The sequence below is a fragment of the Poecilia reticulata genome, linkage group LG1 (assembly GCF_000633615.1).
Source record: "Poecilia reticulata strain Guanapo linkage group LG1, Guppy_female_1.0+MT, whole genome shotgun sequence".
NCBI classification, from domain to species: Eukaryota; Metazoa; Chordata; class Actinopteri; order Cyprinodontiformes; family Poeciliidae; genus Poecilia; species Poecilia reticulata.
In genome coordinates, this window is record NC_024331.1 from 6236604 (window position 1) to 6263087 (window position 26484).

The 26484-nt window shown below is 39.2% G+C and overlaps 2 protein-coding genes and 1 long non-coding RNA gene across 5 annotated transcripts in view; 2 read left to right on the top strand and 1 right to left on the bottom strand.

Moving 5' to 3' along the window:
* Positions 1-1759: 1759 nt before the first annotated feature.
* LOC103474234 (uncharacterized) lies at positions 1760-7984 on the top strand. Of its 2 annotated transcripts, XM_008425104.2 has the most exons (3): positions 1760-2044; positions 5808-7819; positions 7900-7984. In XM_008425104.2, the coding sequence occupies exon 2, from the start codon at positions 5816-5818 to the stop codon at positions 7277-7279; it is 1464 nt and encodes a 487-aa protein (XP_008423326.1). In that variant the 5' UTR covers positions 1760-2044; positions 5808-5815; the 3' UTR covers positions 7280-7819; positions 7900-7984. The 2 variants fall into 2 exon arrangements, with proteins under 2 accessions (XP_008423326.1, XP_017159218.1); XM_017303729.1 differs by lacking the exon at positions 1760-2044 and having other exon boundaries at positions 5658-7819.
* A 125-nt stretch (positions 7985-8109) lies between these two features.
* On the top strand, positions 8110-10745 carry LOC103474184 (uncharacterized). Its single transcript, XR_535125.2, has 5 exons — positions 8110-8211; positions 8307-8532; positions 8693-8761; positions 8860-8998; positions 9494-10745. It is a non-coding gene; the product is annotated as an uncharacterized LOC103474184 (long non-coding RNA).
* A 1029-nt stretch (positions 10746-11774) lies between these two features.
* The window catches only part of trmt1 (tRNA methyltransferase 1), a 15636-nt gene continuing 926 nt past the window's right edge, over positions 11775-26484 (bottom strand). Inside the window, exons 1-16 of one of the 2 annotated variants that reach the window (XM_008424904.2) lie at positions 23214-23399; positions 21845-22153; positions 21561-21744; positions 19882-20069; positions 19528-19643; positions 18869-18981; positions 18048-18196; positions 15569-15652; positions 15049-15118; positions 14776-14910; positions 14609-14694; positions 13440-13548; positions 13252-13328; positions 13009-13128; positions 12081-12195; positions 11775-12010 (exon numbers count right to left, since the gene is read on the bottom strand). In XM_008424904.2, the coding sequence (XP_008423126.1) occupies positions 11936-12010; positions 12081-12195; positions 13009-13128; positions 13252-13328; positions 13440-13548; positions 14609-14694; positions 14776-14910; positions 15049-15118; positions 15569-15652; positions 18048-18196; positions 18869-18981; positions 19528-19643; positions 19882-20069; positions 21561-21744; positions 21845-22143 (1920 nt within the window). In that variant the 5' untranslated portion in view covers positions 22144-22153; positions 23214-23399 and the 3' untranslated portion in view covers positions 11775-11935. Of the gene's footprint in view, positions 12011-12080; positions 12196-13008; positions 13129-13251; positions 13329-13439; positions 13549-14608; positions 14695-14775; positions 14911-15048; positions 15119-15568; positions 15653-18047; positions 18197-18868; positions 18982-19527; positions 19644-19881; positions 20070-21560; positions 21745-21844; positions 22154-23213; positions 23400-26484 lie in introns of those variants that run through there. The other variant, XM_008424821.2, reaches the window with a different exon arrangement.

Consider the following 26484-nt stretch of genomic DNA (forward strand, 5'->3'; position numbering starts at 1 on the left):
CACAAAAACAAGCCCTTATCCTTTGTGAGTCCTTTTTGAAAAGTCCTCAAAAGAACCTTTCTCAAAAAAGTCATTTTTGAGAAATGTTTAAGAAATATTCTCAAAAGATATACTTCCTCTTTACACTTTTTCGAGGCCTTACTTTGTTAAATGTTTTTTGATTTTTTTTTTTTTTTAAGTTTTGAGAAATGTCAAAAATGTTTTAGACAAAAATGCCTTAATTTTGAGAAACTAAGAAATGTTTTATTATTTTATTTTTTGTGGCTGCAGAGTGAGCAGAGGATGAACAGGGAGTGCCTGTCACATTTGAACTCTACAGCGGCAGTAATTGCTGCCTCATTACAATCAGAACAAACCCACTTCCCCCAAGGCTCTAATTAAACTGGAATATAATGAGCCATACATTTCTTTTACTGTTTCACACCTGGGTGGTTCAATAAAGACTTGTTTTATTTATGAGGCATTCTTTGCTTGAGGAAGGACCGTTTTACTACAGGCTAGTTTGCTTGATGCTAATAAGGCATATTCTTTTGCATATTTTACTTGTTCTGATAATTTGTCAGAAGAGAAACCGCTGCTGAAGACGTCTGTGAGGCCCATGCAGATCAGAACATTCTCACTTAAGGTCACATTTAAATAACCAATCATGCCCATCAAAATGGCGGCTAAATGTCCCTCTCTTCCAAACTGAGGTCTCACTTAACCCTTGCGCATGCGAGAACTGAGTCAAGGTCTATGGAAAATGATACAAGCTTTACGTGTGTGGGGTCGGTTGGACCCCATTTCAACATACAAGGCTTAAATTTGCATCGAAAGGGATTAGAAAATAATTTGATTTATACCTGTTTTTTTTACTTTTTCCACTAGTGACAGGAATTTTAAGAAGAAACAATAGAAAGTCACACACTTACTTTTTAAAATTTCAAATAAATAATCTGTAACACATGGTTACTCCTCCAGCAAGATCCAGAGGAACAGCTGAGAGAAAAGTTGTTGGCTTATTTCTGGATTTTGTTTTAACCCATGAAGTGTAATCTCTAAGCAATCCATTTTTTTGAAATTTAAACTCACTGCCTAAATAAAAAGCTAGCTGCTTTTTATTTAAAACTGCAGCTGTTTTAGCCAGGGTCAAAGGTTTAGACTTTTCCAACCATGACTGTCACATTTTAGCAGAAAACATCTCCAGAATCTGCTGCAACAAAATTATTTTCATAAAAGCAATCACCCACATTTCAGCTGATTGAAAGAGAACGCTACAGGATGCTGAAATAAAGCATTTTTAAGAAAATTATGGGCATCTCTGACCATCCTCTTCATGAGACCGTCTTGAAAAAACATCGTATCATCAGTCAGAGGCTTCTTGAAATTTGCTGTAATACAGACCGCTACAAAAGATCTTTCCTGCCAACAGCAATTAGCTTACAAATGCTTCAAGAATCTGAATTGATGAGCTAGCTACAACATTTAACGTTACTTTTCGATCAATAAAGTATTTTTGAATTGAATTTTGAATTTGAATTTTTCTTCCAATCCAGGCTTCACGGCAGAGAGAAGTTCTCCCATTTGGAGGACCGAAACTGACATAGTTAAGAATGAAAGCATAAATATAATGTCGCACCTGTAGCGTAAGTTTTAAAAATGTCATTGTAAACTTAGACTGTTTGGCCAGTAGGTGGCAGCATGCGGAGTGATTAACAAGACAACGCGATACTTGTATTGTCTGCATTATTTGTAGTCCATTTTCTCTCACGCACCAGTGCGTGCGTTCATCAAGGAAAGTCATGGAAACGACGTTAGCCTTCTCAACCCCATAAATGACGCTGACCTTCTGAATTCTTCCCCTTTGCGACGGGACTTTTGAAAGAGACGCCAGAAGAAGCATTTTGAGCCTCTGAAGGTTTGAGCTTGTCGAGAAGTCTGCTAGCAAAACTTGTTAAAGAAGCACTTGCTGAAATACGCACTTGCTGAAGAAGCCCGTGGTTAACCAACCTGCGAAAGACGGTTCCTGGCCAGGAGAAGCACCAGCAGGGAGATCGGCTGGAAGGTTAAAATCATTCTTTTACTATTTTAAATAAACGAAAACAAGTTATTACTAAGATATCAGTGACTTATTTAGTTTATTTTGTGTGTGTGTGTGTTTTAAAGAAATTCTGACTGCTGTACAAAAGAAGACAAGTAGCATTCTTTGCTAGCATAGATCCTTTTTCTATGAGCCTTTTTCTTAACTGAATTTCGCTGGAAATGTCGGGAATGTTAAACTGTGGTGTAGTGATTTAAGAAATATATGTATTTTACTTAATTATAGTCAAATTAGTTAAATTAACGTCAAATTCCTGAAAAATTATCTAATCTTTTCACCGTTATTTTTTTGAAAAATGCGGTAATAAGCACCCAGTTTCCATGGATACGCTACATGAAATACCTTAAATATTTAATATTATTTTTGAAAAACATTAAGAAAATAGCATTTACCCTTATAATAGCCTATATTTTAATTGTTTAGTTTAATTATTTTTTCAAGATAGGGACATGATTATCTGTTTTTTTCTTTGGTTTTTTGTGTGTGTGTTTTTTAGCATAGCCAGAAAACATGGGTGAATTGATTTGAAAAAAACAAAAATGGTGATATTTAATCTAAGAGTATCAGGTTTGATGACTTTGGTGTCCAATCTTTTGAAATCTTGATGACTTCTTTGAAATATATAGGTTTATTAGGTCTCTTGCATTTGCGGGGTGAAACAAATTTGTGAATTAATTAAAATTGTTTTGTGACTTATGTATTAGCATATTGACATTTGTGGATAAATGTCTGGGATATCAACACTAGTGTTTGAGAAAACTGTTATGCTGGTTTGAAAAAACAGTCAGATTTCTGTCCAATTCTTGGCCTTTATTAAATTTTTTATTTTTTGAAAAATGCCCTGACAAACATACTTAGTTTCCATGGTAATCACAGCAGACTAACGATTTATCAGGACACTTGAAGACGCTTAACATAAAAAATTTCCATCAGTGTGTGCACGCCTTCACACACTCATGATAATAATCTAATGGATTGTAGCCACAGATGTCCTATCCTGCCAGTGATATACTCCAGCTGAAGGTGGGAGAAGTGTCTTGCTCCAGGACACAACAACAGAGATAGAGTTTGCCTACCACTGTCGCCCCAGTAATAAACATCATAAGTGTGTGTGTACGTTAATGATAGACCATTGATAGGCAATGAATTGTGTATAGTCATAGTGACAATCCATCAAAGCTGATTTTCACAATGTCCCTATCTTTGTGAAAATCAGCTTTGATGACTTTGGAAGGGTTTTTTTTTTGTTGTTTTTTTTTTGAAAAATGCCCAGACAAACATATTTAGTTTCCATGGATACATTGGTGACATTATTTAAAATGACTTCAATAAAAAATTAAGAAACACTTTGCAAACATGTGCCTCCTCCTATCTAATGATAGACTTTAATATGTGTGTTTAGTTTTCCTACATGGGTGAACTGATTTTAAAAGAAAAAAAAAACATTTGAGTTGGTTAAAATCAGCTTTGATGACTTTGGTGTTCAGTTTTTGGAAATTCCAACTCTTTGTTTAGGAAGGTATAATTAGCTTTTTTGGAATGCAACATATTTGTGAGTTAATTGAATTTGTATTGTGATTTATATGCTAGTTATTTGAAATTTTGGAAAATGTCAGTAATGCTGACTGCAGTTGTTTTGGTTTGAAAGAAGTTTTGGAATCATCTTTTTGAAAAATGTGGTACATGTAGTCTCCATGGATACAATGATTAAATAACAACACACAACTTTATTCTTATAAAAATAATTAAAGAACAATCAATGTGTGCCTGTTGATTTCACAAAGTAAATACATTTTTTATTGTAATTACTCAAGACCAGAAAAACAATGTTTTGCTCCATTGCATTTTAGTGACGTATCATTTTCAGAAGTTAACTTGAATGTTAACAGTGAATGTTAAAATTCATTAGAAAAACTATGATCTCGGTTTAGGTTTGTCCAGTTGTGATTCATTTGTTAGTAAACATTTTGGGGGTTTACACTGCTTATGTGGTTTAAAAAGTTATTTCTGGTTTTAGAAGATCTGTTTAGTTTTATTCAGATCTTTGGAATAAGAAGTCAGAGCCTGGTGCAGGTTTCAGAAAATGCCTCAAAAACACATTTGGTCTCCTTGGATACGCTGCTTGAAATAAAACCTTTATACTTGAATACTAAAAAAGTTTTTAGATATATATATTTCTCCTGTATTATTTCTAAGTAGTTTAGTTTATATTAAGTAGTTTTGTTTTGTTTTATTTTTCTAGTTTTGAATAATTAGTTGTTTACGAAATGCTGTGTTGGTGCTTTGCATATTTGGAACTGTAATATATTTTCACGCTAATTTAATTTTCAGAAAGTGTCAGCAATATTAATAGTGGTGTGGTGATTGGAAAACTTATTTTAGTTTGAGAGAATTACTTTTAGAGAATCCATTTTGTTGATGGTCTTTGTCTCCATGGAGATGGTAATATTGAAAGAAGCATTTGGAGCAATATAATTGTGTGAACATTCATCTGAGTTTCTTGCTGGGTTGTGTGCAGCCATGATCTCCAGACTGACGTAATGAATTTCATAACACTACCTTCAGCCATAACTGACCCATTTGGAGTAATATTAACATGTGATAGTAAGACTTTGAGGCATCATGCACACATAAGCACTTTGTATTGCCTTGTTGCTGAAAATGTGCTATATAAAAAAAATTACTTATAAGGGTCGCAGATTATTATTTTAATAATTTTGTCTGGCTTATCTCCAGACAAAATACAACAGACATTTTAACACTGGATATGGATTTCTAAACCAAATAAACAGTTTCATTTTTTAGTAGGAGCCCCTGGAAATGGAGGAAAGGCCACTTATGTTGCCCTGTTTATTTAAAAGATGTACATCTATAAAACTTTAATTTTATAGGTGTACATTTCTGCTGTTGGCTATATGTGGGTGTATAAAGGTAGTACTGATGGGGCGTCAGAGTAGCTGTGGCTGTGATTGTGAAATTTAGTTTGATTAGCTACAATTAATATTTTGGTAATGTACAAATGCTATTGGAAACATTTTTTAAAACTTTGATACTTTTAAAGTATTAAAGTTGTGTAAGCAGTGATTTAAGTATAATAGTAATGAATGGATCACGTATCGTATCCCTGGCTATTATTAAGAATGACAAAATGTACCTGTAGCATCAAAGATTGGGTCGTTATAGAAGGATAAACTGAGTAACTTGTTGCAGGGCTTTATTTTATTCGCACTAATGGCACGATCTAAGATTACAGGTGTTTCGTTAGATATTAAAAAGTTCTAAACACAGTGTGCAGCTCCTTAATTTATGTTTCCAAATGTTTAAGAGTTTATGGCTAGGGATGAATTACCAATAAGTCTAAATTTAATTTGTTGTATTTAATGATTAATTGGTACCAAGATGAAGCTGCAAGTTTGTTTGTCTGAGTGGTGATGGTCTATACATGTTTGATCCTTGAGTTTTAGAGTGTGTTCTGGTTTTTATGTGAAATTGTGTTTTTTGCTGTTTTTTGTGACCAAAGATGAGCTTTTATTTTGTCTCTTAATTCCTGTTCTTCTTGTATAATCACATTTGTTAATTAAATATATTCAAGAAAAACAAACACATTCACAAACCTGGGTTATTGTACTGTTGGTATTTCAGTGTTCCCTCTAAACATTGCTTTGGACTTTTGTGAAGGCCAAGATACTGAATTATAGCTGTTTCTGCTTTGTTTTTTCCTTTATAGCCCATACCATGGCGCTTCCAGCAGATGGATCCCCAACGTTGGAGGGACATCCAGACAACGGTAAGAAACACGGTAAGGTGTGGTTAAATGAAGCCGATGTGGTTTCTAAAGACCATGGAGAGGAGTTGAGGTATAGTTCAGCTCCCCAGTCTGTAGACTGTTCTACCAGCTTTAGTGGAGACGAGGTAGGTAATGAAGACCAGGATGACTTGYGTCCAGAGAAGTCCAGACCTATCGGTACCCTGCAACATCATCAAGTAGGTTTGGAAGAGGACGCTGTTTCTTTGACTTCTGGTCACTCCAGGAAAACTACACAGAAAGTGGATTCTGCGAAGGAGGACGACCCACCATCAAAGCTTAGTTCTGGTGCCGTGCTTCTTTCCAGCTTTAAATTCACATCTGGACTTGAGAAAAAGCAAGAGTCAATTTTGCGTCCAGAGAAGTCCAGACCTATCACTACCTTGCAACGTCATGAGGTAGGTTTGGAAGAGAAGGGGGCTTCTTTGACTTCCAGACGCGCCAGAAGAATAACGGATATGGTGTATGCTGTGAAGCAGGAAGACCCACCATCAAAGCTTAGTTTTGGTACCGTGCTTCCTTCCAGCTTTAATTTCACATCTGGACTTGACAAACAGGAAGAGCCAATTTTGCGTCCAGAGGACTCCGGACCAATTGGTATCTCACAACAACCTCTGGGGGGCTGGAAAAATTTAGTGGCTTCTTTGACTTTTGGCCGCACCAGAAGAGCTACAAAGAAGGTGGATACTGCAAAGGCCGACGACCCTTCATCAAAACCTAGTCATCAGGTAGGTTTGAAAGAGGACGCGGCTCATGTGACATCTGTGATTGGCATAAACGGGAAGAGGAGAAAGGAYAGTGATSCTGAAGAGCAGCCCCCAACCAAGAGGATCAGGRAGAACCAAGCTGATGATRAGCTCCCCTCCAAGAGGACTAGGGACACTGTTGCTAAAGAGGAGCCCCCTGCCAAGAGGACCAAGGTCGGTCTTCCTCCAAGTGGTGATCTCTTTTCAGCTTTTCGGGGRCGTCCTCTTGCTGAAAAGGACTTCCCTGCCAAGAGGACCAGGGACAGTGTTGCTAAAGAGGAGCCCCCTGCCAAGAGGACCAGGGACAGTGTTGCTAAAGAGGAGCCCCCTGCCAAGAGGACCAGGGACAGTGTTGCTAACGTGTTGAAATCGTGTAAGGATGCTGGACTGTCACCCCCCGTCCTCAGACCCTCTTGTAAAATGGCGCGTAAACGTCCTATTTTGTCATCCCCCGTCCTCAGTCCCTCACCATTGACGCACTGTGAAGATCCCATTATGTCACCCCGTGTTTTCAGTCCCCCACCAAGGATGCTATGTGACACGGAAGAGGACCCAAAACCTTCAACATCTAGTGGAATTACAGCARGAGAGAGTTCCAGACACGTGTGGTTTAGACCTCGCTACGTCYCGTCAAGTGACTCTGAGTAGATTGGGATCCGTAAAAACTGAAGACCTATTTGAGAAGTCACATTAGGACTTTATCATTTCTCTTCGGTTTTTATTAAAGCCAATGGCTTTCTTGCAAGCCTGTGGAAGCTTAGGTAGCACCTTGCACCGGGGCTCTTCTTTATCCCTCTGCTAGATTTAGCATTTTAGATGTTAAGGATTCTGGCAGGACTGAGGAAGCCTTAGGTAGCTCCTTGCACCGGGGCTTTTCTTCATCCTGCTGCTAGATTTAGTATTTTAGATGGTAAAGTTCTGGCAGGACTGAGGAAGCCTTGGGTAGCGCCGTGCACCGGGCTTTTCGTCATCTTTGCATTTTCCTCTCTACTCCCCCATGTTTCAGGGTGTGACAGTGGTGCTTCCCTACACAGTGCTCTCCAGTATAATAAATTATTCTATCCTGTTCCTTAACTAATCCACTCTCCAAGTTTTTAATCTTTCAGGTTGTAGCTGCTCATCGCTGGRTCCTTTCGTCGTTGTCCATGTGGTTCCTGCCTTCTGGATCTCTTGTTTTTCACACTGCTTGTAAGTTTTTGCATTCCACTTCCACATGATACTGCTTGCCTCCTGCTGGTGGCAGATCTCTGATTCTCTGATCATCCCAGGTTGGATCTCCTCAGCCTGTAAACCTCCACCGTCACCACCGCCTGTCAGATGGAGGTAGATAAGAGAACCCAGTTGACAAAAAAAGTAAGAAAACTTACTTTCATTTTAAATATGGATGAAATTGAGATCAAATTTCAAACTTTTTATTTTTTATCTTTAGATGTATATTCTGTTGTTTTTTTTTTAACACTGTTATGTTTTCTTTTTATTTCATTTCTCTGTCAACTCATGTCACATGACTTGAATTGACCAACAATTAAAGCAGACCTGCTGCACYTGCTGATCTACTGGTGTAACAGATTGTGGAAAAGGTGAGGACATGATGACTTGATCAGAACRTCTTATTCAATCATCTGTTTAGAMAGAAATTAAGAAATGTGTGTCTGATCATGTGTTGATTCTCCAGCATCATCAGCAGCACTGGACCAATCAGGAGAGAGAAGACACAGAGGACTGAGGAGACAGAAAAAACATCCTGCTGAAAATCCAGAGGCTTAACAGGAGGAGACCTGAGGACGTGTGCAGAATAAAGAGACGGACATCGTGTGAAGTGGATYCTCAGCCTGTTAACCTCCACCTTCAACACCACCTGTAAGGTGGAGGTAGATAAGAGAACCCACTTGACGAAAAAAGTAAGGAAACGTATTTTTACCCAGCTAACAATTTTAAATATGGATAAAATTGAGGTCAAATGTCAATACTCTTCTTTCTTMTGTCCATGTTCTCTTTTTTTTAACTCTGTTGTCTTTTCTCTATTTAATTTCTCCGTCAACTCATGTCACATGACTTGAGTTGACCAACAATTAAAGCAGAAGACCTGCTGCACCTGCTGATCTACTGGTGTAACAGATTGTGGAAAAKGTGAGGACATGATGACTTGATCAGAACGTCTTTTTCAATCATCTCATATTTAGATAGAGATTAAGGAATGTGTGTCTGATCATGTGTTGATTCTCCAGCATCACTGAGACAAGACAACAGCACTGGACCAACCAGGACTGAGGAGACACAGAAAATCCTGCTGGAAATCCAGAGATGAAGTTTCCTTGTGCAGCAAAGGGACACCTGAGGACACAGAATAAAGAAGGACCATGTGAAGTAGGTCCTTCAATAACAAACCAAGCATGAGTTGATCGACAATTAAAGCAGGCTACTTGGTTCATCTACTGGTTGCAACAGATTAAGGTCGATGAGATAGACTTGATCAGAAACTGTGGCCAACAACTGCAARCGAGCGGCAAAAAGGAAAATGAGCAGCAAACAGGTGAATCGGCACAGGGGAAGCGAAACCTAATCATCTTTTTACATTTTTTGTTTCATTTCATTGAAACCACAAAAATGTTTCCACCATAACTTCCAATTGTTCAATATGTTTTTCTATCAAACKTTTGAGTARTGTGCAAGAATTACCCAAACATGCTTTGACTTTATTGATCCCAAAGGGAAATTAAATGTAGTTGTAGCTCATAAATTCAGATACTTCAGTTATTATAGATGGCTGATTRCTGTTGGCAGTAAAGATATTTTGTAGCAGTCTGTACCACAGCAAATCTGAAGAAGCCTCTGACTGATGATACTGTTTTCCCCATACAGACTCATGCAGAGGATGGTCAGAGTTGTCCATAGCTTTCTTGACTCTTATGAAGAATCCTTCTTTGCATCATCATCTCCAGAGGTTCCACAGTCGTCTCCAGAACAGAACCAGAACAAATCCAGCCCTCTTTATCAGATTGTTGAGCCTTTAGAGATTCATGGCTCTGATGCTGCTGCACCAACAGATGATTGCAGAAGAGACAAGGCTCTCAACAGCAGACTTGTAGATCTGCAGCATCGTGCTGCAAACCTTGAAGGCTCTTGGCTTCCTGGAGAAGTGCAGTCTGCTCTGTCTCTTTGTATAGACGCTTCACTGTTGCATCTCCAGTCCAGTCTGTGTTCCAGATGAACACAGAGGTATTTATATTCCTGAACCACCTCCACATCTTCTCCCATGATGGAAATAGGGTTTGATCCAAGCCTGTTTCTCCTGAAATCAACAACCATCTTTGTTGTTTTGTTTGCAGTCAAGATTAGATGATTGTTCCCACACCAGGCCACAAAGCGGTCCACCAGACCTCTGAACTCGGCATCGTCTTCCTCTGATGCAACAGCTGCTGAGTCATCTTGAGTATTTCTGTAGATGACAGAAGTCGGACTTGTGCTAGAAGACTGAAGTGTGTAGAATGAAAAGGAATGGTGAGAGTACAGAGCCCTGTGGTGTTCCTGTGCTGCTGACCATCTGGTTAGACACACAGTCCTTCAGTCTCACACTGAGGTTTGTTTGTCAGGGTCCACCCATCTGAACAATTGGGTTTGCGGTTATTGCTAACGCCACCTTGTGGCAGCGGTAAAACATTACAACTAGACGGCTTTAAATAAGCGGTAACATTTATTTGAACACATTGAAATGATGAAGGAATGATGGTCAGACTTTAATTTATGATCATAAGCAGCACTGACAGATGTGGCTTGTTACACTTGTTATAAATGTAAAATTCTCAGACATCTTTGAGTCTTCCCAGCTTGGAGAAGCTAACTTTACAGAAAGCTAGGAGTGTTTTTCTGGAAAGTTAGCATGTTTCAGAATTCTCCGACTTCTCTTCACTGGATTAAACTGCACTGTAAAAGGCACTGCTTAAAACCCACTTTTTACAGCTTTTATTTTGTCTGCAAATATTAAAATATGCACKTTATTCATCTAAATCAGCTCCAGTTTACAATACAGATATGAGRMGCAGGGTTTCCCCCAGTGCCCTGCGACAGACTGGCGACCTGTCCAGGGTGACCCCGCCTCTCTCCCAAAACGTTAGCTGGAGATGGGCACCAGCAACTCCTGACCCCACTAAGGACAAGGGTGTAAGAAAAATGGATGGATGGTTTCCCCCAGTGTATTATAAGCCTGGCAGGCCACCAGGCTAACCATTGCTTATTTAAGTTTGTTTTTTAAATGGTTGCATTTTTTAAGACTTTGTAGTTAGTGTTCAGGTGTTCAATCTTTCAATAACACATGATTATCAAGTGATATTTTCAAATTTCCTGTCAATTAAAAAAAKTTTTTACTGAAAAACATGACGGGCCGCTGGATAAATGTCTGCCCTAGTGGCCCAACCACCAGGCTTAGCAAGTTTTCTGGGGGAAACCCTGATAGTTTAGAGGGACAAACATCATTTGTCTGTGGGTTCTGTCAGTCACAMGAAAACCAAAATCACCAGCCAATGGTTTGGACTAAAACCTGAGCTGTGATGAGGAATATCTAAAACATTCCATGCAAAAATATAGATTTTTAAAGAATTATATAATTTAGATATCTGTGATGGACTGGCGACCTGTCCAGGGTAACCCCGCCTCTCGCCCATTAACTGCTGGGGGTAGGAACCAGCACCTCTCCCGACCCCAACGGGGTAAGGGTGAAAGAAAACAGATGGATGTATCATTTAGATATGTATATAAGGAAGTCCAAAGCACACTTCATAATAATCTGCCCATTTGCATCTAATGTCATTCTTACTGCCTCCTACAATTAGTTTAATACTTGTAGAAATTTTCTCTTTATGACAGTTCTTTTCCACATGTAACTTGTAGGACTGCACCGATAAGCCGGTCGGCCCAGTTCTGTTATTTTGCCTCATTGCTGACCGGCCCGTATTTACATGTGAAACCGATCTTCACAGAGATCTGATGATCAAAAGTCGCCCCACTGTTGCAATATTCAGGACTTTGACAATTTTCTTTTTTTAAAGTTCAGAATCTGCAGTTCATCTTTTTTAAGAATCAGTAACGGGTCAGAAAATTGCAATCGGTACACCCCTAGTAATTTAAAGTCAAAGAAATGACTTCATTTGAATGGAATACATGTTTTATTGGCGCAAAACCGAAGAGATTCTTTCCATTCTGTTCAGCGGTCCAAAACTAACCTCAGAGTATCCAGACTCTGCCATTTCAACTAAAAATAAAAGATAAAACATAAAACTCCTCAGAATGAAAACAAATAGCTAGCACTCATTCAGTCTTCTCATYACACGTCTGCTCCGTCTGGTGGGAGTAGCAGCAGCCGTCTCCGTGCGGACACGTTCCCTGGAGGAGGAAGCAAAACGAGATCAGAACAGATAAAAGCGAGTCGTGGTTYCTCTGAGGCGGATCGGACCTGCTTGAATTTCTTGCAGGGGAAGTTCTTGAGCTGCGACGAGTCGGTGATCTGGTTCTTCCTTTTGTTCTGGAACTTCTTCCTCTTGTCCTGCAGGTCAGTAGAGACGCCGCCCCTGGAACAGACGGAAACAATCAAACTGCAGTGGGCGGCCATGTTTTACTGGTGGAATCAGACTGGAATAAATGACAACTTAATGTTTTCTGCATGACTAAACTAAATTGTTTGCATATTTCTGCATAGGAATGCTTTCAGATTTATTCAYTAACGGGGTGGATTGTGGGTATTGTAGGACTGTGATCTGGTTGTCACCAAGGTAACCAAACGAAGATGAACCAGCCTCTTTTCACAAACTGGAAAACATTTTTTTTTTACCTTCAGCCTCAAACAAGCAAATGTGAAACCCATAATCATTTTAGATTTATTAAAGTTGTTTTACATTATTAAACATCATCTGGGTTTAATTTTCACTGAGAATTTTAATAAACGTTAGTGAATCTGGAGCTGCGTTACTGCACTTAATCAGGGACTCTCAATAGATTAGAATATTGTAAAGGGTTTTTGGAATTTAATTACTATTATGTAGACTCATTACACATTGACGTATTTCATGTGTTTATTTCTATTATTTTTGAAGATTATGGCGAATAATTAAACAAAAGCCAAACCCAGAAATTCAGAAAATTAGGATATTAAACTAAACATATGTAAATAATAGAAATAAAATGTTAAGAGCTACAAAATCATAGGGAAGACTGCAGACTTGGCAGATCGCCGTTTCCAAGAATATATTTCTGGAAAGTTTATTGGAAGAAAAAAACTCAGAAAGAGGTGAATAAGTTTAATGATTTTAACTTTTTAAACTGAATCGTAGAGAAAAACAACAAACCCTGAGATGCGTGTGAATGTGTGAGTTTGTGTGACCGACCCTGCTTTGGCTCGAGCTTTGGGCCCCCAGAAGGCCTGAGGGTTCTCCTGGAACCGGGTCAGGTGGCGTTTACGAGACTGAGGGTTTGCATCCTCTCTCACGGTGAAGCAGGCTTCTAGACTAAACACACACATAAATACACACGGGTCATTTTCACAACAACAAGGAAACATTTTCCCAAGAAAAGTCCTGACATGAGCCCGTCCACTGGACCTTCTGATAAAACATCGGGTCTCGTCTCACCTGGGTTCAGTGGAGAGGATCTTGAACGCAGGACTGGTCTGAGACAATTTCTCCCTTTTTACGGGATTCGTTTTCTCCTACCACAGACGAAAACGGGGGGAGAAAAAAACCCACATTATCATGTGATTCTTTAATATGTATTTCTGTTGGGATGTAATAACTGAAAACGTGTTTTGTGAAGCATCTACCCAACATCTCATGACGTCCCAGATGACTCCAGGAGGAGCGTCTGTCTTCACCGCGTTTTTACAGGCGTGAGAGAGAGAAACCCTGTGGCCCACGTGGAGGAGAGCCGACCTGCAGGAGAGCAGATCCAGTGAGGCCAAGACGCAACATCAGTTCAACCATCCACACTATTCAGATTTAGTCATGTTTGTTTCCTAATTCATTGTGTTAATACGGAAACCCAAACCTTTCCATCTGTTCATTGACCGCATAATAAAAAATTATTTTTCACAGGCAGCTCAAATAAGATTAAACTCGCATCTCGCAAATAAAATCTTTATTTTTTCACAGTGCTTTGCATCTTTTTTGCTCCAATAGTCTTCCAAATATGAGGATTCAACAAGTCTAATTTAAGACGTTTTAGGACATTTTAAACAGTAGGTTAGCAGCTAGTTAGCGGTTGTGCGAGCCAGTGGCGAAAACTAACGTGGTTCAGCCAAATTTGCTCTTAACCCATGATAGACACAAAAACGCTAGCTATCTAGCTAGCAGTAGCCTCAACCAAGATGTCTGCAGACTCAAGCTTTTGCCTGACAAAAAACTACATATTAGAGAATACCGCTGTGGAAAAACCTAAGAGTCCACTGCACTCAACTTGGTTATTCCACCAATTATTGATTTCTGAACTCTTCCTGAGTTAAAACATTAGTATTGTTGTTTTCTTTGCAATATTTGAGGTCTGAGATTACTGCATCTTTTTTGTTATTTTGAGCATTTCTCATTTTCTGCAAATAAAAACATTTTGCTAGTAATTTCAAAGAGATGTCAGTAGTTCATAGAATAAAAGAACAATGTTCATTTTACTCAAACGTATGTTTAAAGAGTAAAAACCAGAGAACTGATCGTTTTACAGTGGTCTCTTAATTTTTTCCATATCTGTACATGAGACTAAATATTCCTGCCACACCAAAATGTCAGACCTGATCAACTTACATTTCTTTTTATGAATTTAAGGCCTTTGTTTTAGATATATGAATTTAATAAGACTTTTTAAGGACACACGCAAACATCCCAGACTCCTAAAATTGTCCATATTAGTTTGTTTTAGGGTATATTTGTAAATCATAATTAATCGTGCAGTTTTTTCTAAGCTCCAGGGCTGTGTTTGTGCTATAAAAATGTCGTCTCCTACCTGAACTGGAGCAACGACGGGGTGCTACAGTGTATTGTGCTGCTCAGATTGTCCACTGTGTAGTAGAGAGGAACATCTTCCAACTCCTGAAACACACAGAGAAAACATTCATCATCCACGACCCCCAACCACACCGGCGCGGTCTCACCGACCGGGTGAGGGGTTACCTCGGTAACCATGCTGAGCATGCCCTCAATACGTTTGGATGTTCCGAATCTGGACGGGTTCCCCGACACGGCCTCTAAAACCTTCTGGACGAAGTCCAGGTCGTGGATGGCTTCGGCCCAGAAGGGACCACCCAGCTACGAGACAGAACCAGCAGATTGTTCAAAAGCCCAGGGCGCTTTTCAAGCTTCTCAAACACAAAAAGACGTTAAGAAAGAGTAAAACCACTTTGTCAGGTGTGATGTTGTGTTTGAGTGCTGATATCTGTGTGCTACCTGGTGTCTCTGTCCACAGTGCTCACACTCTGGTCCGACCGGCGGTCCAGTGGCAGCAGAATACTTCATGCTGCAAGCACACCATTCAACTTTAACACTTAGATAAGAGGGAAACCATCTTAAAATGTCAAAAATATGCATTGGGATGCAACCTAGACATGTTAGGAAGAGCAACGAAGACCCTAGTTTAGGTATTCCACATTTAAAGGCCGATACAACCTTAGAAAGAACCGAGAGGTTTGTTGTTTTAAGAACAAGGACATTTCAAACTTCAAACAACTCTAAGGAAGTCTTCATTGGTTTCTCCCACTGCCACACACACACACACACACGCTTCATATTTCTCAGACACCAGGCAAAAACATAAAAGAAAAACAGTTCTGCCCAGATGACGTGTCAAAGACAACCAGGCCAGAATGACGCCAGTTTTCCCCCGTAGAGAGAACACGTTTCTGTTTCGTTGCCTCAGCTCTTCAGCTGAACGTCTGCAGTTTCACTTTTTATCGTGTGTCTTTCTTACTGTTTGCCGCTGCTTATTCTTCTACCCAGCCTCTGCATGTGGAAGGAGCCACAGCCAACGCAGTTGTACACCAACGCCTGTTTACTGCCACCAGAGAATGGGGAGACAAACAAATGTCACTTCTACGTAATTTTTATTCACATTTCTGTCAAATGAACTTTTCTTCACAGACTGGATGAGCATAAGATGTGTGTTAATAGTGGCTTTATATATTGACATGATTCAGTATGACTTTATTTGTCAATACTGGTGCTAATAAACCAGTTTTTCTGCTGTTATTTATTTTTCTTAATCTGTAACAAATTAGTTTCATCTTATGCAGCAATATACATAAGCTAAAAACAAAAAGAAAAAATGAAATAAACTAATAATTAGGTTTTGTACATGTTTTTTCATGTCAAAACAAACTTTTCCAGGTTTAAAACTCAAAAGATCTTTTTTCAAATTGAACAAAATAAATAGATCACCTGGTTTGGCTTTGGGCTAAAAAGCCAAACTTGAAAAATAAAAAACATTAATTACTAGAGGTGTGCCGATCGATCGGCCACCGATCATAATCGGCCGATTTCCGTGAAAAAGTGTATGATCGGTGATCGCCGATCATGGTCTCTTGTTGCCGATCACACAAACCGATCACCTGCATCTCATTTCGCAGCCTGCCTGCCTGTGCAACTGGTCTCCTCTTTYCTTCACACTGCGCAAACGCGCAGCAACAAATCCTGAGCGATGTGGAACTATAACGCACTGAGTGAATGGGGAAGTTTGCGTGTTGCAGCAGAAAATTAAAGCACGTGGGGTGAAGCAGGTCAAAATGCATCAACACAACGAATCTAATATGGCATAAAAACAATGTCATACTTGAGGAGTTTGGCCATATCGAGGCTCACTGCAGTAAAAATGGAGCGATCAGATAGCAGGTAAAGCAGCGCACAGCTACAAACACTCACCCGGATTAGCATGACGGTCAGAAAGCTAAACAAATAACCCACAAAATAATTTAAGTCTTCGAGCTGCGATGTAAGACGCTGGTTCTGCTGTCGCTGTTGAACCGCTGCTACGCACTACAGGTAGTAATATTTCACAGAMGGAGCGCCGCTTCTGCTCCACCTGGTAGTGACTCTCACACCGAACCTCTGCTTAAAGCTGCAGCATCTAACTTAAAAAAATACATTTTACATGCGTATTAAAACTTTCGCTGTTCTAACATGAGACAGATAATCTCTAAAAAAATAATCGATCTCCTCCCTGCTCTGCATAATTACTCCACTCAGTCAGAAACAGCCACTCAGAACTAGCAGTAATCAGCTAGCCTCCATGCTATCAGGAAGTTTTCATTCAGTAACTCTGGATTGTTTATTGTAATGGATCCTGTATTTGCCTTTGAATGTTAAGTTTTTTATACTTGAAATTTTTTGGCAATGTTGAGTTGACTCTGCATTATTTAGCTTCTTCAGAGCCTTCATATGTTTTCAGTCTGTTAAAGATAGTATTACTGATAGCAGTACAACTTGCAGAATGCCTGTTTTGTTTTGTTTTCTTGGAAAAAGTTAATAAAAACAAGTTTTTGTCTAAATTAAGGTGAATTCATGGTTCCTTTTTCCACATAATGTAACCGGTAGTGTTTATGATTAAATAAATAATAATTATGTGATCGGTATCGGTGATCGGCCCTCATGGGTGATTGGAATCAGAATCGGCAGGAAAAAACCTGATCGGCACATCTCTTAATTACTACCAGTAAAATAAAATAATATTATTATTATTAAGCCATGAAAGTTCAACTCTAGCAAAACAAAAACAAAAAAAATTATATTTGATAACAGTGAAATTTTAAGAACTTTGATTGAAAACCGATTCACAAAAAATCTAGTTGTTAAAAATATGGCACAATAGAATGCATTATATTGTTTTTTTCTGATAAAACCATGCATTTCTGATGCCATTTATTTTATAATAATACATCTTAAAGACTCCGTAAAACCAAACCAATCAAAAGGTTTGACAAAAAATCAAGTTGAGATGTTTTAATTTAAAGATAAAGGATTCAAACTGGATATATAGGAATTTTTTGTTGAAAATTCTGGTTTTGTCTTTGGAAAAACAGATAAGCAATAAAGTTTGAAGACTTAATTTTCCAGAGATCCGGAAAACAATAAAAACACATTTCATTTTCTTGCTGGTCTTTTCAAATCAGAAAAAGTGAAACTAAAACTCCATCCATGTTAAAATAAGCTAACTATAAAAAGACTCAATAAAATCAGCTAAAACATATCAAGCTCAAGCTAAATGAAAAAAAAAAAAACATAAATTAAGATAAAACTTATTTTAAGAAAATAAAAACGTCGAAACATAACACTGGTTTATTTGTAATATTTTTCAGTTTTTTTTCCTCATCATTCCTTCCAGATTTGGTCTTTATTTGGACAGCTGACAGGTTTGTGTGTGTGTGAGAAAGAGACAAACGGACGGGGGAAATTACCTGGCAGAGTTCTTGACAGTAGCCTGTCCTGTGAAGACTCTAACAAAGACCCGGATGTAAAAGTCGGCGCTGACGGACAGCAGCGGCTGGATGTATCGCTGGTACACTCCGGCCCGCTGGTCCAAGCTGTGGAGGATGATACGAAGAGCCTGCAGAGGAGGAAACAACATCTGTTTAATATTTAATGCAGATTAGAGATGCATCAAATCAATCAGGTGGAGATCAGGAAAGGCTGGTCAGAAAAACAAACAACTAAAAATCCTTTTTATTAAGCATTAAAACGAACAACTTCCACCTTTTCTTCAGCCTTTAAACACATCAACAGTATGAACTTTAATGCACTTCTTTTGAGTTCAATAAATACAAAAATCATTTGTGAACTTTAGCGACATGGTTACATGAGTGTAATATTGTATTTTTGTTGGGGTTTTAGACATGAAAGATCAGACCTTAAAGATCTCCAGAAGCTGATATCAGTCAGGAAAAGCTTGACTGGTGCATCTCTATTCCCAATCAAACTAATACTTCTGTTTTCTTGCAAATTCAAGTCAAATAAATAGTATAAAAATAAGGAAAATAAAAGACAAAACCTTGTGCCTTTAAAAGAAACAAACTGGCAATTTAATTCTACGAGAAATAGAAAAATCTCCTCTGATTTGAGGGTTATTATCTAAAACGTCACTGAAAGAAGAAAAAAAAAAAAACCCCGGTTTGTTTTTGTTTTAGGTTCTGACAACTTTTAGCGTTACAGCAACCGGCCCGTTTTGATACAACGCGATCACGACCGCAGCGCATCCGTTTTCCCACTCCAGTGAACTCACCATCTCGTGGCAGTACTTGCTTTTGATGGAGACTGAGCCGTATTTGCTGTAGCAGGTTTCCCCGCTGTTTCCCGCCATCACGGCCATGTCGGTGCACGTCACGCACAGCAGGCCTGGCGGAGAGAAGACGGTCGGCACCGGTCAACAGAACGTTCCAACAAAACGCACTGCAGCGTGCTCAATGCAGCTGAATCCACAGAGTCCTGTCAGATTGTGGGTGTACTTTAAAGACCAAAGCAGAAAAGTTTTCATTTTTCAGCAGTAAAAAAAAAAAAAAGAAAAAAAGAAAAAATCAATATCAAGACGGATGTTTGCTCAGTTTAAAACAAAGAGCTTTTATTGTTTTAAATTCACACTTAAAAAAAAAAACATTGTCTAGCAGTTAGCTCTGGTTTTATGTGACTGTCTTAAGAAAAACCTGAAATCAAATGTTTGAAATGAATAATCCTCTTTCACAACCAAAAACTGTCATTGCTTTGTGCTTTGCAGAAATACAAAAGCACTGTCATTGTCATCAGCCCGTAAATGTAACGACTTTTCAGACAAAAACAAAATGTTGTCAGAGGATTGGGCTTTTTAAAAGCTCGGTGATCGGCTAAAAACTGCAATCGGTGAGATGGAACCGAAGCAGACGACAGTCAGTCTGAACAGCAACTCACCTCCTTCACTGACAGCCTGCACTGCTGCGTCCAGGAACGCCGCCGGGCTTCCGTAGGGATCCAGATCGATGACATCGTATCGCTCTTTCTTCCCTCGCATTTCATACATGAGGATGCTGGACACCAAAAAAAAACAAAAAAGAAACAAAGAGAAATGAAAATTGCTGAGAAAATTTAATATTTTGAAATTAAACTTACATAAATAGAAAGAATGATTTAATTGGAAAAACAAAAGGGGGAGATTAGCTAAAATCGAAGATTTGGAAGCAGATGAGTCGGGTCACGAAATGCAAAGCTCGACGGAGCCACAGCAGTGAAGGAAATCCAGACACGTAAACGCAGTGGCCGGCTAACCTGGCGTCCCTGCAGCTGGGCTGCACCAGGTGGTCGACCCGGTTGTACTGGGCGTTCCGGGCGATCAGCGCCGCCGCTTTGCTGGAGAAGTCGTTGGCGGTGATGCTCTGCAGGCCGGGGACCTCCAGAGCAAAACGCACCGAGCGCAACCCGGAGGCCGCCAGGCCCTCCAGGACGCGGAGACCGTTCTGGACATTTGAGGAAACAGGCGAGAAAAAAAAATAAAATTAACATCAACAGACAATAATCTGTACTAGTTATTTCAGTCCAGAAACATGATTTATTGGAATGTTATACTAATTGGAACAATGGTGGATGAAGCAAGATAAAAAGGTTTTTAATATTTAAAAAAGAAAATGATCTAAATAATTCATAAATTAATTTAAAATGATTAAATACTATTTAAAAAAATGAATCAAGAGTTTTAGCTACATTCTTACTAGCTTGTATTGCTGCCAACTTCCTGTGCAGCATTCTGCATTTAAGGCCAATAAATGAAGTTTTTCTGACTGAATAAGTCACTCTCAAAGTGTTTATATTCCCTTTAAAGAGAACAAGTCTACAAAGAATAAAACAAACAAAAAAAAGTGCTCAATTAAAAAAGCAGGGCACCAACTCCAACTAATTTATCTCCTGTGAGAACTGGGACAGTATCGTACAGTAAATGCTTTCAACTTTCAGGAAATTCTCCAATTACCTCTCCTTACCACTTGGGGCCACCAAAGTGTGAAATTACCTAGTAGATGATTAATATAAGCAGCTTGATGGAAGCCTTTATTAAAAGAGGTTTTACACTTGAAGCACTATATGTGTGTGTGTGTGTGTGTGTGTGTGTGTGTGTGTGTGTGTGTGCATGCGTGTGTATGTGTGTGTGTGTGTTTCCGGATAGGAAGACTCCTCCCAGTGGAAATTAGACCACTCAGTGTGACAGACTTCATGCTTCACTTGAGAAGCATTTGCATCTCCACCAGTTCAGTTTTTAAAGGTTCTATTTTAGAGCACAGTACAGTAACCATGTTACCATCAGTTGTTATAAAAATGCTATACATGTATATCAAATGACTTAGAAGAAATTTTACTTCCTATTTAACACATTGAAATTGGGCCTCTTGTCTCTTTAAGAAACTCCTGCTCTTTCTGAAACTCCGCCTTCAGGAAGTCATCACAACATGGCTCCTCTATTAACCTTTTAACAACGTTTTTACCAGCATTGCTCTTGAGAAATAACTCGCATAATGAGCTCAGGTGGTTCCGTTCCACCAGGTGTTTGCTAATTGCTGCTGGCTAGTCTGAAGGAGCTGAGTGGTGGAGGGCTGCTCTGTGAGGAAGAAGCTCTGAAACTTCAGAAGCTTCCAGTTCAGAGGAGGAGCTTTGTGGTCAAAGACGGAGCTAGGTCCAACCGGGCATTCTGCACAGCTGACTGGTTGCCACGGAGATTAGGGGATTTTTTTTCAAATGTACATGAAAGAATCTAAAAAAAAAAGTTGATTTTGCAAAACACTGCCCCTTTAATGCTCCATCACGACGACAGCAGCTCCTTTCCATTCAACATCTGTTAATATTCCAGGTTCTCCATGTGCATAATTAAAACAAAAAGCAACAGCAGAAACATGTTTACTGTATGCTGGTAACATCCGCCTTACTTTTTAGATTTTCACCAGTGGGAACTCGGTGCATACCTCACATTTTTCCCCTACTCTTGCTGTAACTTTGGGCTCCTCTGCACCGTTTTTCTCCGCCGTCTCGGCCTCGTTCGTCTCCTCCGACAGAGACACAACCACTCGCTCTTTTTCTCCAGGAACGAGCACCTTCACCCCCCGTTGCGCCAACACGTCTCGAGCAAACTCCGTGATCACGGCACATCTGGGGAAAAAAATATATATATAAGTGGAACCAAGTAGCATAAACGCCTTTGTTTTGAATACTTTCCACATGTTTTGTTCCAACACCGAAGTTGCCTTACGTTAAATCTCTGTTAAACTCCTGGACYGGGTTGTAAAACACCTCGTTGGCGTTGGGAAACAAGATGGCTGCCTTCCCCTCCTTCACAACAGTCTCTCCAGGTAACAGGCCGGCGGTGGGCGGTTCCGCTGGAACGTGCGTTGAATCAGAACTAACCCCGGACGAGGGGTCAGCGGCGGAGACCTGGGYGTCCATAGAGCTCTGTCTCCTCCGACACGTCTGATTGGCTGAATACGAGGGGGAAGGATGGAGCCGACCGAAGGTGATGAGAGGGAGCCGCCGGGCCGTCCGCACCAGCATGGGACGCAGCCTGGGAAAGGAGACGTTTGTCACATTACCACAACAAAATTCACTGTATTGTATTAAGGTTTTATTTGATAGACCATACACACAGGCTATATACTTCAAATTTCTGAAGAGGAAGGAAATGTATGCATTTTTTAAAAAAAACCTTTTTAAAATAATGTATCTGAAAAGTGTGGCGTGTGCATGTCAATACTTTATACAACCACATCAAGGACCAATTAAACCAGCATGATTTCCACTACCCAGATCTATGCATCTAGAGAGTATTTAGCAAAGCGCACAAATGATTGGTGAAAAATTTTAGTCATGCCATACTTTTCCCTTTCTCAAATATGCTGGACGACAAAGTAATCAGTGCGACGCTCAAAGTTTTTGATGTTGTTTCAGAACCTTATCTAATAAAAAAATGAATTTATAAATAAAAACAGAATATGAAAAAGTGAGAATAATGAGTGATATAGAAGCAAATTATAAAACAATAAGATTGTAAATAATATAAKACATAAAATAACAGGGATTAGGTGACATTAACACTACTAGAAATGATCATTTGTGTCTCTATTTCTATGTTTATAGCCAATTCTGACAGGATCTGCTCTAGATATGAATGAGGTCAGAAAATAAAAACATTTAAAGATGAAATTTCACTCCAAAACCTCAAAAACTACAACGTGTCACAGAAACAACCCGAGTCAGTTTTCATTATTTAGAATGTGGGACACCTGGTAATTAGTGTATTATATTATTTAACAAGCGTTTAGGGAGGGGGAACTGTCGTATAAGTTGTAAAAATCCAGTTAAAATGATTTTCCCCTACCTTCGTTTCTAGATATTCTCTTATACATTACCTTCTTTTAAATTCAGTTTGGTGTTTTATTTTGTGTTTTTACGTAGAACTTACTTACAAACAGCCTGTAAATTTAACCGATGCTTTGTGTGTTTTATTAAACGAAGCCGCTTTTTAAGCACGCAGGCAAACAAGCCGACTGCCTCATACTTCGTCCCACATAAATGATGCTAGTCGGGCTAAGTAGGCAGTGCTACAATTTTTTTTATTTATTTACCTGCGACACTTTCGTCTCTCGGATTTCTTCTATTCTGCTTTATAAAACGYCTTTCTGTCCCACAGTGTTAATGTCTTCAGTTCTGCTGCGTTGCTTGCTTTGCAATTTACTCAAACTAGCACATGGGAGCAGCCATGACTCGAGTGACAGTAYGGATGCCTGTGCGGCTCAAAGAGAACCTCCGAACCGTTGGGTTGCTCCGTTTGTATGGCAAGTCAATTTATCATATAATAGAATAGTGAAATAAGTATTCAAATACAGAGAAACGCCTTCTTTCCATCCACATTCCATCTTGCATGTACCTCAAAGATCATTCTCTCTTAACAAATAATGTTACTTGTCATTGCTGTTTATATTTAAAATATAATTCTTAAATGCAGTAACTTTTTTTCAGTTTCTTACATCCCATTGTTGTAAGTCAAAGCTTTTAGTTTAGAATGATAATTCCTCATGTGGAGTTGATGTTATGCCTAAATACAACTACAATGAAATAACACTTTTATGGTAAGGATTCAATTGTATCTGTTGTGTCATAAATAATATATTAGTGTCATACAATATTCATGCATACTTTTTCCACATTTTGTCACACTTTCACAGCAAATTTCAATGCATTTTACTGGGACTTTGTGTTATAAACTAACTAAAGGTACACTACAATTGTGACGTTGAAGAAAAATGGTTTCTAAAATGTTTCACAAATAAAAAAATCTGAGGAGTGGCATTCATTCAGATGCAGCCTCATTTACATACTTATCCCTAAATAACCTTGACTTCCACCAACTGGAACAGTGGAATAGCTTAGATCAAGGCATATCCATGTACAAATAAGCAGTCGATTAAGGAAATCTGTAGCAAGACATTAAAAACTGAAAAACATAAGCAGTAGTAGAAAAGATATAATTTTTCCTAAGAGAAATATAAGTTTGGGACATTGGACTAACTATGAACATTTGGATCTTAAATATCTGTAACACATATTAAGTGGAGTGTTTAAACCTCAAAATGAAAAACGTAATATTTTGAGAATTTTGGGTACGTTTAATTTCACGTGACTTGGCCGACATTAAATGCTACAACGGTCTGCCTAAGTTCCTCCATACAGGGGCCGCCAATAGAGCCGCAGAGAAACTGTATGACGTATAAAAAAAATAGAGTGAGAGGGTTCATCAGTCAGCAGGAATCTGGCCTACTTTTCGCCCAGTAAACATGCATAAAACACGTCAGTCTGCTCTCATGAATAATAATTTAATATCCCCGYGCCTGCAGTTAGCGGCGCATTTTAATGAAAGGCTAAACATAGCCTATAGAATCACCACGATTTCCCCAGATTGAGGAAGTACGGGGCTGAGAATATCTCTGCAGAAAGCAGATAAGGCCACTGCATTCCATAAATGTATTGTGTTACGGCGTGACAGTGATGCCTTTTTATTGGACAAGTCGCCTGAACAAAATTCAATTTCGCTGCCTCTTGCCTGCAGAGTCCACGCTCTTTCAGTGCCCACAGAGAAATGACTGTTTTGCTAATGCGTTTCTTAATAACTGTACAAAAATGTAGCTATTTCTCTCGTGTGTCGTTAGAGCGTGACAGAACAGTCTGAATAAAAATCAAACAAAAGCAGAAAATGAAGAAAGTAAAACTTCCTGTAATCTTCAACTTTCCAGCAGACAGCTGAGGTTTTCAGTGAAGCTCAGGGTTGTCTAGAACTGTGACACCTTCTGTCACAACGTAGAATCCATCCACAGAGAGAGCAACCTCAGAGAAAGAGTGAAATGTCCTGCCAACACAACATTTCACTATGGTGGCACATTTTTTTTGTGTGTTGTTTTTGTACCTTAGAATTGGAGCCAAAAGTTAAAAATGTGGTTTTGGCCTACAAAAACACATTCCTCCACGAGGATTTTTAAAAGATTTCAAGCAGGTCGACGTTTTCTTAGCAAGAAAAGACTTCTGTCGCTCAGTTACACCTAATTTGTTCAGACGTATGAAGAATACAGGAAACACAAACTCCTGCACTTTCTCATGTGAGCTTTGTCTCCTTTTTTTTATATTTTGTACCAGTTATAAGGAAATGTTAATGTTATAGCAAACATGACGGGTTTAGTTCCATCCCAGTGTTACCTCACCGTGTCCAATAACGTGCCTTCGCTCAGTGTACTCTCTCTTGACGAATAACAAAAACAAATCTGTTGTTTTACATCACAAAARTACAACATTTTAATCAGTGAGTGTAGACTTCTTGTCGACATCCCTTGACATCTTAAAGTGGACAAAAAGCCCCTCAACATTCTGCAGCTGAAAGTTCTTAAACGTTTTCTTATCTGCAAACTTCTTCTTTGTGGCAAACCGGCCCAGTCTAGGTTTCCTCTGACCTTGAAAGCGTTCTCCAGGGAGAGGTTTTGAACCTCACAGCCCATTTCCTTTCCCCTGACGGACAACACCTTCAATCGTTTTCCAGGCAGATCGGCGGCACATCTGCATTCCCAGAATCAGAACCAAACATGGAGAAGCGGCGTTCCGTTTTTATGCTCCTCTAGAATCAGGAACAAGCGGTCCAGAAAACTGCAAAACTGCCGAAACATTGAGCACCTTTTAAATCAAGGCAAAACAAACAAACAAACAAACAAACAAAAAAAAAAAAAACCAGCCACCTGTTGTGAGTTACATTTGATTGGTAATAACTGGAACATTGATCAGAGTATTTGAGGTATATTTTCTTGATGATGGCATCTGACAAAATGTAATGTTTGCTGCTTGTTWCATTATGTTATGATTTCATGGTGTAACCACGTTAAACTGCYTTGTTGCTGAAATGTGCTATAAACTTGCCACCCGAAAACCTTCCATGCAGTTATTGTGTCTGCTTGTTAAAACTGTAAATCTACAATTCTTCTTCKGACATATTTTGAGTTTTGCTGACTTTACCCACAGTTGCTGCCAAGGAAATCATTGTCATCCTGACAAACGGAATCTGAGGACATATACATCTAGAAATAAGCGACTCGGTAACCCATCCGTGATTTGCATCACCTGCCTTCATACTGTATACGCCTCTCCACACAAACCAGAACATCTGGATGGGGGCGCTGTGACAATGGATGCCCAGAGAGCGTGGCGCTATACATCTGACACAGGAGAATTATAGAGTTAATAGTATTTGGCATGACAGGGAGAGAGAGCGGGGAGCGCAGTGCCGTTCCTGAGTGCAGTCTCATCCTGTTTAGTATTCACTGTGCGCAGCGCCTGGAGGCCCTGGAGGGGCTTCACCTG